The 11202-nt window shown below is 48.1% G+C and overlaps 1 protein-coding gene across 1 annotated transcript; it reads left to right on the forward strand.

The window, feature by feature from the left end:
* Positions 1-258: 258 nt before the first annotated feature.
* Tektl1 (tektin like 1) lies at positions 259-9263 on the forward strand. The gene is made up of 7 exons (XM_005333124.4): positions 259-828; positions 1973-2077; positions 7106-7304; positions 7688-7854; positions 7970-8065; positions 8159-8272; positions 8850-9263. The coding sequence occupies exons 1-7, from the start codon at positions 259-261 to the stop codon at positions 9108-9110; spliced, it is 1512 nt and encodes a 503-aa protein (XP_005333181.2). The 3' UTR covers positions 9111-9263.
* The last annotated feature ends 1939 nt before the right edge of the window (positions 9264-11202 follow it).

The following is an 11202-nucleotide window of genomic DNA, read 5'->3' on the forward strand; positions in this document are numbered from 1 at the left end:
TTCTCCAGGATTCAGAATTCCAAGGCACCTCTGCTGGACTCCAGAGCAAACCCTAACCCCGCTCCCCACTGCCTTTCCCTTCCCCCACCAATGGAACTCCAAGGGCGCCGTTGTCCCCGTCGCCATGGTGATGGACGCTCTCAATTAACTGGCTCCACAAGAAAAGAGTTGTGTGGTTAGGACGGGGCGGGAGGAGGGTGGTCCTTGCGCCGCTTACCGTGGAGATTCCAGGTTAGGCTCAGGGGTCAAATAGGAACCATGCCGGTGTTGCTACCCGCAGCTGAGCCCAGCGAGGACACACGGGTTGGAGCCCCAGAATGGCGCGAGGAGGCACTAGCCAAATCGCGGAAGGCGCACCTTCTGACCGACCGCTGCGGACAAGAGGCAGTGGCCATGTGGCAACCCAAGGACAGCGTATGGGACCCGCACGTGGCGCACCACCTCTGCCGCGCCGCCTACATCGAGCCTTGGCGCTTCCGCGTGGAGATGCTCAAAGGTGGCGGCACCGTAGAGAAGCCACCGCCGGGCGAGGGCGTCACGCTGTGGAAAAGCAAGATGAAGCCCCCAGCGTGGCATGCTCGCCTGCCGTTGCCCTTGCACCGCGACGCGCGCGCCATGCAGACGGCCGAGGCGGTGCTCACACACGCGCGCGGGGCGCGCCTCACCGCCGCCCGCCTCGGCCGCGCGCAGCATCAAATCAACGTGCAGCTGCAGCTGCTGCTGCGCCAGCGCGAGGCAACGGACCTCAGGCTCAGCGAAGTGCGCAAGGGCCTGCTTATCAACAAGCAAAGCGTCAAACTGAGGGGCTACCGACCCAAGTCCGAGAAGGTGGGACCCTCCCCACTACCAAAGCTAATGGCAGAGCTGAAGCTTCGGGTCCAGGGTATTCAGCCTGAGAAAAACCTCCCCCACACCAAAGAGAATACCCCGCCCCCGTGTCCCAACTCTATAGTGAGTAGAGGCATAAGATGAGCACACCCCCCAGGGTGAAACGCCTAAGCCCCCAAGTCACAGGGAGTGAGACCCACCCAAAGGGAGGAGATTCTCAGCAACCTTTCCCCGAGAGAGGGAAACGATTCCAATCCCCCAGACAGGATGGCCTCGCTCAATCAGACTCAGGGAAAAAATCTTCCCAGAGAGTAAGGTCCACGACCCCCAGCCCTGGCATAAAACCACCCACCAGCCCCCCGCATGCCAAGTGAGACCCTTAATCCCCTAAACCCAGTGAAAAACGCCTCCATCCCCAGCTGACCTGTCTCACCCAAATGAAACTCGACTCAAAATGTGAAATAAAACCCAAGCTTCCAGGCTTAGGAATTGAGAACCCCTTCCCCAGACCCTGGGAACAGTCCTATCTACAGACTGAGACATCAAATTCCCAACCCTGCACCAAGAGTTAAGACCCCAGCCAGGGAGAAATGGTGAGACCCCCCCCAGTACCATTCCTCCCATAATCTTCCCCCTAAAGTAAAATGCCAGACCCCTACCCACTAAAGGTGGGCAAAAACCCAACCACCCTGGGGAGAAATGAGACCCTGTTTGATAGATGAGATTCCAGGTTCCAGCCCTCAGATCTAAACAGTGAGACCCCAAAATGGCAAATCGCCATCATCCATATGATGAGATCCCTTCAATACTAGCCAAGGTTAAGGGATGAGACCATCACTGAGAAAGTGGCCCTTATTCTCAAAGAGTGAGAACAACCCTTCTTCAAGTTAAGTCACTTCCATTCCAGCTCACTGGGTTCTTATCTATAAAAGGAAGAAGCTCCCAACCTCAAAATCCAGAAGGTAACCCCCGCAAGTAGGAGTCCCTGAAAGGATCAAGTCTTCTCAGATAGAGTGAGATAGGCCCCAATTCCATCCTCCAAGCCTGGAGTTTATAAGGGTGGCAGAGCTTCTCCTATTCCAGAAGGAAGGATCACCCTCAGCCCTCTCCTGAGGGTGAAAGCACTTCTCACCTTGTTGTCTAGATCCCTGACAAAGCTGACAGCATGCTTACGTGGGAGAAGGAGGAACTGAGGGTCTTGAAGAGGAAAATGGAGACAGATATGGAAAAATCAGAAACTCTGCTCAAGGTTAGGAGACCTGGGGCCAAGTTAGAGGGGCTGGAGAGGGATCGGTAATGGATGAACTGCTCTTGGGATTTGTAACAGACCTTGGAGACTGTAACAGCAACAAATCCTTCAACCCACACTACCTGACACTCATCACAGTTCCACTTTGACTTTTTTCTCTGTGTTCTTTTTCCTGTTTTTGTTTTCTGGTTCGTTTTTCAGTTGTTTTAGTTTTTTGTTCATTTGTTTTGCAGTGCTGGGGATTGAACCCGGAGCCTCATGCATGCTGAGCAAGTTATGCTCCCCAGCCCCACATTTCCACTTTGAAAAGTGGAAAAACGGAGGTCCTGAGAGAGGGCAGCATTGGGGCTCAGAATAATAATAGACACCCACTATGTGCCAAACCCTAAGTAATCACTGAAGGAGCTCCTTAAAACTCTCCGGGGAAACAGAAACTATAATCCCTCATTAGAGATGGTAAAATTGAGACTCAAAGAGAGATGACTTCCTCAAGGCACAGAGCCAGCCAGTGACTGGGCTATGGTTCTGGGTCAAGTGTCTTGAGTCTAGCTAGCTCTTCACACTGGGTCAGACACCTTCTCTCCGTATATCCTTTGCTCTTGGCAACAGGAATTTCCTTATCAGGATGCTAATGAAGGTGAGAGAGAATCCAGAGTTCAGGAAGCCTTTGGGCCAGTAAGATCAGCTGGTTAGCTTTGTGCACTTTAGATTCATCCATTTGACAAATTTTAATCCAGTGCCCTACTGTCATGGACACTGTGCTTGGCACTAGTTGTTCCTGTCAATCCCATATGGCTGACAAGGCAGTGAACAGACCAGAGCTGGCCTTGCCCTGGCAGAGTTCACATTCAAGGGTCATTCAGAGAAAGGACAGGCTGGCCGTGGGGGTTAATGGTGGAGTGGGAGGCTTGGGGGGGGGGGCTGGTGTGGTGCTGTCCGTGGTGCTGAACATCAATTGCGCACACCCCGACCACCATTATATTCCTTCAATAGTGACTCCTGAAAAGTCCCTCCTCCAGGAAGCCAGAAACAGATTAGGGAAAAGACCATGAAGGTCAACCCATGAGGGAAGTGTTCAAAAGAGAAAAAGGGAAATGGGAAGGTATAAAAAGACAGATGTAGCTAGAAACAGACACCGCCAAGCAGCCTTGTTTCAACTTAAAATCTCAAATTGACATGCAGAACTTTCCCATGGCACTAGAAGGCTTGCCATCCCACTGGGCAAGTTATTTCATTCCTCCTCTTTCAGATCTCTCCAACACCCTACTCCTTCCTCACTCTTCAGTGCCCCCAAGACATAGAAGCTGCCAGAAGGAATCTTTCTCGTTGTTCCTGTCAATCCCATATGGATTATCCTTTGTAACTGTGGGTTTCTCACCCACAGATTCAACCAAAAGCAGTAGAAAATTGCATCTGTACTGCACATACATAGACTCTTCTTATTTTTCCCTAAACAATACCATATAACAATTATTTACATTGCTTTAGACATTATAATTAACCTAGAGATCATTTAAAGTCTACAGGAGAATGTGCACAGTTTTTTATTATTAGTTGTTCAAAATATTACAAAGCTCTTGACATATCATATTTCATACATTTGATTCAAGTGGGTTATAAACTCCCATTTTTACCCCGTATACAGATTGCAGAATCACATTGGTTACACATCCACGTTTTTACATAATGCCATACTAGTGACTGTTGTATTCTGCTGCCTTTCCTATCCTCTACTATCCCCCCTCCCCTCCCCTCCCCTCCCATCTTCTCTCTCTACCCCATCTACTGTAATTCATTTCTCTCCCTTGTTTTTTTCCCTTTTCCCCTCACTTCCTCTTATATGTAATTTTGTATAACAATGAGGGTCTCCTTCCATTTCCATGCAATTTCCCTTCTCTCTCCCTTTCCCTCCCTCCTCTCGTTCCTGTTTAATGTTAATCTTTTTCTCATGCTCTTCCTCCCTGCTCTGTTCTTAGTTGCTCTCCTTATATCAAAGAAGACATTTGGCACTTGTTTTTTAGGGATTGGCTAGCTTCACTTAGCATAATCTGCTCTAATGCCATCCATTTCCCTGCAAATGCCATGATTTTGTCATTTTTTAGTGCCGAGTAATACTCCATTGTGTATAAATGCCACATTTTTTTATCCATTCATCTATTGAAGGGCATCTAGGTTGGTTCCACAGTCTAGCTATTGTGAATTGTGCTGCTATGAACATGAATATAGCAGTATCCCTGTAGTACGCTCTTTTAAGGTCCTCAGGGAATAGTCCAAGAAGGGCAATAGCTGGGTCAAATGGTGGTTCCATTCCCAGCTTTCCCAGGAATCTCCATACTGTTTTCCAAATTGGCCGCACCAATTTGCAGTCCCACCAGCAATATACAAGTGTACCCTTTTCCCCATATCCTCGCCAGCACTTGTTGTTGTTTGACTTCATAAGGACTGCCAATCTTACTGGAGTGAGATGGTATCTTAGGGTGGTTTTGATTTGCATTTCTCTGACTGCTAGAGATGGTGAGCATTTTTTCATGTACTTGTTGATTGATTGTATGTCCTCCTCTGAGAAATGTCTGCTCAGGTCCTTGGCCCATTTGTTGATTGGGTTATTTGTTTTCTTATTGTTTAATTTTTTTAGTTCTTTGTATACTCTGGATATTAGGGCTCTATCTGAAGTGTGAGGAGTAAAAATTTGTTCCCAGGATGTAGGCTCCCTATTTACCTCTCTTATTGTTTCTCTTGCTGAGAAAAAACTTTTTAGTTTGAGTAAGTCCCATTTGTTGTTTCTTGTTTTTAACTCTTGTGTTATGGGTGTCCTATTAAGGAATTTGGAGCCCGACCCCACAATATGTAGATTGGAGCCAACTTTTTCTTCTATCAGACACAGAGTTTCTGTTTTGATATCAAGCTCCTTGATCCATTTTGAGTTAACTTTTGTGCATGGCGAGAGAAAGGGATTCAGATTCATTTTATTGCATATGGATTTCCAGTTTTCCCAGCATCATTTGTTGAAGATGCTATCCTTTCTCCATTGCATGCTTTTAGCCCCTTTGTCAAATATAAGATAATTGTAATTTTGACCATTGGTCTCTGTGTCCTCTATTCTGTACCATTGGTCCATCCGCCTGAGAATGTGCAAAGTTTAAATCAAATACTACACCATTGGGACTGGAGCATCTGTGGATTTGGGTATCTGCAGGGGATCCTGGAATCAATCCCCTGCAGATACCAAGAAGCAAGTCTAATCCGATTTACCTCTGCACCCACCTTCTTCAGCATCATCAATATTTCCTTCCTATAGATTCATTCCCACCAGTCAACAAACAGGGAGTTACCCTTTAAGGGGTACAAATGTTTGGGATGATGAAAAGGTTCTGGAAATGAACAGTGGCAATGGTTGTACAGCATTGTGTACAGACTTAATGCCACTGAACTGTCCACATAAGCTTGTTAAAATGGCAAATTTTGTGTTGCAGCTATTTTATAATTTTTTTAAAAACCCATCTCTCTTGATCCCATGTGCCCCTCTGGACAATTCCCCATTCTTCTGATCCTCTTGCTAGACCATCTGCTCTGCACATGCTGACTCTTGCTTCCTTTAGGCAGGAACCAGGTCTGGCCAGAGCATCTCCATTTGCTGACAACTGCATCCCCACATGCTGGTACATTGTCCATCACACATTAGAGTCTGATGAACATTTGAACTAACAAATGAAAGATGTTTTAGATCTATGTTTTTACTCAAATGGATGAAAGCCAAAGAGATGACACATTTAGAGAAAGAAGCTGGACATAAAGATAGTCACTGTGTGATTCCATAAATCATATGTATGTGACATGTTGCGAGTATAACGAAGTTCTAGATTCAGCAAGCTTTTCACCAAAGCACCAGTGGTAAATACTTTCAGGCTGGTGCACTCTACATTCTCTGTCATAACCACTCAACATGAGGACCATGGGAAGAACATGGCCAGAGCCCTGCCCACATGAATGGGCACGTAGCCTTGTCCTGATAGAAGTTTACCTACAAAAACAGGCCACCAGGCAAATAGGCTGTGGTTTACCAACCCCTTGAAGAACAGGAAAAACTAAGTTAGCATAGTAGAGCTAGAGAGGGAAGGGCAGCAGAAAAGGGTTGTGGAAAGATTCTATACAGCATCTGGTTGGGAGGAGGTGTTTATATGGCTGTATACATTAGCAAAAAAGACTTCTGTTTTGATGAAGTCGGGCCTCAAAATAACAACAAACTGGTGTTGCCAAACCCTGTGGAGTCATCTCATCAACTACTTAAAACTCTCCTGTGGGGCTGGGGATGTAGTTCAGTGATAGAGCGCTTGCCTAGCGTGTACAAGGCCCTGGGTTGGATCACTGCAAAAGACAAAAAAAAAAAAAAAAAAAGATCAAGTTGTTCGTATTATATATTTGTTTCTACGGGTTAATTTTGCTTCAATAAAGCTAGGGTAAAACACTTAAATCTGTGATTTTAAGTATTCTCACTACAAAAAATAAGTATGTATGGTGATGGAAAGGTTAATTTTAAATATATATGGTCATCATTGGTCAGTTAAAATAAAAATTTAAGTGAAAAATAAAGTGAACCTTGAAGGATGGTGTTATGTGGACCAAAGAGAAAAAAAAAATCTTTTCTCATAAAACATACATGTCATTTTTTTAAGAGATTCCATAAAGGAAATATTTCTCTGGAACTTTGAGGAAATAAATTCAAAAAATATTTCCATAAATAAAATCCTTTACAAGAATTTTATTTTGTAAGGAAAAAAAAAAAAGACTTGAAGGAAAGGCTGGGGTTGTGGCCTTGTGGTACAGCAAGTGCTTCGCATGTGCAAAGCCCTGGGTTAAATTACTAGCATCAAAAAAAAAAAAAATGGGGGAAAAAAACTGGAAAGGATTAGTTCAGAGACAGAAACGCTTTGCAGCCTGTAGGTCTGGCGCCCCCCAGCAAAGAAACCACTTTGGGCCACCTACCTCAACCTCCCAGCTCACACTGCGCTTTCTCTTCCCTGACCCCAGGCTCTGGCCTCCTGCCGCGACGCTCTGGGTTTCTACTGTAAGGAAAGGCTCCAGGCTGTGGAACTCATGAACCAGCCGCTGGATAAAGTTCTGGAGCAGGCTGGCCGCTACTCGTGGGTGGACCTTACGCGCGCCCCCACCCCGCGTCCTCAGGGCCTGAAAACGCCTCCTCCTGACCATGTGGGCACCTTTACCCCAGGTAGGCTCCACAGGAAGGAGTGCACAACAGTGGGTGCCAAGGTGCCTTTTGACTACTGATGCACCCTTTCACCCACTTAGCTGCCCGGTTCCCTGGGGAATAACAAGCCAGTGTCTTGCCCAGCGCATCTGGCTTAGCTTCTTCCCTTGGACATCTTCCCCACACTCAGTTACTCAGTTTCTAATTCTAAGGAAACCAACCCAAGACGCCACTCAGGATCCCCACTAACAGCCCCTCCCCTAGACTTTCTTCCAACCCCTCAGTAAGCTCCCCTCGCCCGTGGCCCACTACCCCCTGAGAATAGTGAAGAGAAAGATGCAAAAAGCTAGTATCTGGGAAAGGACAGCTCCGCGCCCACCAGCGCTTGTCCCGTGCATTGGCAGAGTGCGCCCACGCGCTGTACGAAGCTAAGCGGCTGTTGATGGAGTCCAAGGAAACCTTGGCAGAAATGGCAAAGAATGAGACGGACATCCAGAAGCAACAGCTGCAAATAAGCGACCGGGTGTGCGCCTCCCTGGCGCAGAAGATGCGCGAAACTTTGGAACTGAAGGTGCACGCTGCCAGCGCGGCCGGGAGGTGGCAGCTGCGGTCGCGGGTGGAAGAGTTCGGTGGGAGGAGGTGGGACAGAGAGCAAGCTAGATCCCGCTTCAATTCCCCACCCCCAGGAAAGAATAAATATGACGTTAGGACTAATGAGGGGAACTATCCACCGGTGCACGAAATTCAACCAAGAGATGGACGTCACCCGCGGACTCCTCAAGGTAAAGTTTAGGGAAAAGGTCTACCGGGATGGCGACGGGGTGCGGTACCAGGGTCGACTGAGACTCAGTGTTCCGCACACCTAACTCCGACAGGGTCCTCTGTCGAAAAGCCACCTGGCGACTCGAGAGAAACTGAACAGACCTCTAGTTCTCATGCACCAGAAACACGTCGGCACCCAACTCCCCGAGGCCGCGCGCCTTGTCCAGGTACGCCGCCTCCTCGTCCCCTCCTTTGCGCAGCCTCACCCGCTAGGCGTGGCCGCACCCAGGTAAGACTGCTTCCTCAAGCACACCTGAACTGGTAAGACCCCCTCACCCAGGTCAGCCTCTATCCACGAGGGGGCCCTACAGTCCTTTCAACCCCTGTCTTCCAAGATAAGGCCCTCCCTCGCTCATCCCAGGCCTGTGAGGTCTCCTTCCTGCACGCCATGCCCAGGGGCGTTCCCCATCCCAGGTGCGTCCCTTCTCTCACTCTCCAGGTGCATTCCCTTTCCCGGTTCAACCCATCGCGGGTTCTTTTTCAGGGACACCCAGTCCAGTTCTCCCCCACCCCCGCAACCAAATGCCCCTCTCAGCTATGCTTCTTCCCAGACTGCGCATTTCCACCTGCACACTTGGCCAAGTGTGACGAACCCCCCCCCCCCGTCCCCATCTGAGACTCGCCCCCTCTTCAGTTGCGCTCGGTACACACGCACACCTGGCGTAGGTGTGTCAGCCCATCCCAGTAGCGCCGTGCTCTCGGCTCCTCTGGCGGTCTCCCAGCACGGCTCCGCCCCCTCTCCAGGGCACCGACAAACTGCAGCGCCATATCACGCACGCGGAAAAGAACCTAAAGGAGCTGCTCGCCACGCGCGATGACCTTACTTGGAGCCTCAACTGCAAGAAGATCGGGCACGACGTGGACTACAACGTGGTTCGCCTGCGTCTTCGTCAGAGGCACCCACATGTGTACTTCGAGCAGGCGCAACGCCTGGTCAATAACTGGGACCCGCGCACTCCGCCGCCGCGTAGCGAGTCCAACGAGTCCAACGCGGCCCCCAAGTGACGTGCAGGCCCCCAGCCCCAGCTGGCTTGACTGTGCGGGCTGGGCCATTGGGAGAGCAGGCTCCCAGCACCATGGCCCTCTCTCCCCTCTAATTCACTTTTCCTTCAAGCGCCTTATAGCAGAATTATAATTAAAGATACCAATTGTCATTTATTAGATACCTACTGTATGTCAATTACGTACTATACAACACATTATAGACAGTGCATCCTGGTAGTTAACAGAACAGATTTGTGGCCAGATTATAAGAATTCAAGTCTTGGCTCCCCAGTTTTAAGCTGCCTGGCCTTGGGCAAGATGCTGTCCCTTGGTGATCTCTCCCTAACCTGTAAAATGAAGAATATTACAGGAACGCCTTTGCTTATGGTAAGAAGAGGTGAGTTCATATGTGTAAGACCTGTAGCATCGTTCTGCCTATATTATATGGTGAGTGAATTTAAGTTATTAGCATCTCCAACTTATACTTGGGAGAATGGAGGCACCCAAGAGGTTAAACATCTTACCCAAGGTCACACAGTAAATAGTAAAGCCGGGATTTTCATCACTGACTCCAGAGGCTGCACTCTAAGCAGAATTCCCCTGAGCTCTGATCTGTATTCACTTCACAAAGTGCTAGGCTAGGCCTTGAACCAGGTGCTGAGATTGTAGTTGATTCTTTTGGTTGAGGCCCGGGGTGGCCTCCTGCAGGAAGCCTGCCCTGATTGCCTCCTTTCCTCCAGTCATAATTCACTGAACTCTTCATATTAAGCCTGTGGTTATTATCTGCTGTCCCCAAGCAGATTCCAGGGTGTGATATAGATAGCAAAGGAGGTGTTCATTACAGCCACAAACACAGCCAGCCCTCCTTATCTCTGTGTGTCCTGCATCTGTATTTAACCAAAATTGAATCAAAAACATTCAGAAAAAAAAAAAATGTCTGTTCTAAACATGTGCAGATTTTCTTCTTGTCCTTATTCCTGAAACAATATAATATTATGATTATTTTATAGCATTTACATTGTAATAGATATTCTAAGTCATCTAGGTGATCGAAAGCCTACAGAAGAGTTGTGTGGGGGAGGGGAATGTGATATGCAAATGCCACACCTCGTTTGTATAAGGAACTTGAGCACCTGCAGATTTTGGTGTCCACAGGGGTACGGAATCCAATCCCCAGAGACGCCCAGGGACGACTTGTATTTCCTAAGGAACTGCTGTGTGCCGGGAGTATCAAGAACTAAGCCAAATGTGTCCCTCCTTATGGAGCTGCCAGTGCCCAAGGGAGAATGGTCCTCATGAATATTGGTGTCTTTTAGCAAAGCCAGCCAGTCACATGGACACAGCCCATTTCACAGAGAAGGAAATGACAGTTCAGAAACATAACCTGTAAAATGAAGAATATTACAGGATATTACAATTTGTCCCAGGCTACAAGGTCAACAAGGGATAAGGCAAACTTGAAACTCTGTAACCAGAGTCCTAGGCCAGAGGCCTGACTCCCAGAGTCCCAACAAACCAGGTCTGGCCATTTTCCTATAGGGCAAACAGAAAGGTAATGGTGAAAAGCAGGAAAAGAACTTTAATCAATAAAGCCATGTTGGGGAGGCAAAGGGAGATTCAGCATGTGAGCCCTGTCTTCGGGGTGCTGATGGAACTCTTGGCTTAAACAAAAGAAGAAGTGGGTCCGGGGGCGAGAGGTCCGGCCTCTGGTCTGGTCAAACTGTGGTCATGTTGATCTTTAGTTCAGCCCTGGTTCTGCAAAGAAGCTCTTGAGAAGTCCTGTGGCTTGAGGGGAGTAATTCCCACTTGTTACTCAGGACATTTATCCATCACCCGTGATCATGAGATGACTGCTGCAGCTTGGCGACGGCATCACTGTGGGGTGATGTTCCTGCCTCCTGCTGTTCCTCGAAGGTGCCAGACAATGACTGAAGACTTCTAGGCACCACCCAGGAGTCTAAGGCTGTAAAACCTGACAGTCAAATGTCCCTACAAATCTTTTCTCAGAAGTCTTGAAGAGAGACGAGATAGGTTAGATAAATTCAGGGCTAACAAACCTTGTATTACTAGTTTTTAGATGAGCACTCCTTAAAGGATTAACATGCCTACGTGC

The sequence above is a fragment of the Ictidomys tridecemlineatus genome, chromosome 2 (assembly GCF_052094955.1).
Source record: "Ictidomys tridecemlineatus isolate mIctTri1 chromosome 2, mIctTri1.hap1, whole genome shotgun sequence".
In the NCBI taxonomy this organism is placed as follows: Eukaryota; Metazoa; Chordata; class Mammalia; order Rodentia; family Sciuridae; genus Ictidomys; species Ictidomys tridecemlineatus.

Excerpts from the sequence above, each read along its gene's own strand:
- Tektl1 (XM_005333124.4), top strand. The coding sequence starts at position 259 with ATGCCGGTGTTGCTACCCGCAGCTGAGCCCAGCGAGGACACACGGGTT. Across the intron at positions 8,066-8,158 it reads TCACCCGCGGACTCCTCAAG|GGTCCTCTGTCGAAAAGCCA; the intron begins GTAAAGTTTAGG and ends TAACTCCGACAG. Across the intron at positions 8,273-8,849 it reads AGGCCGCGCGCCTTGTCCAG|GGCACCGACAAACTGCAGCG; the intron begins GTACGCCGCCTC and ends CCCCCTCTCCAG.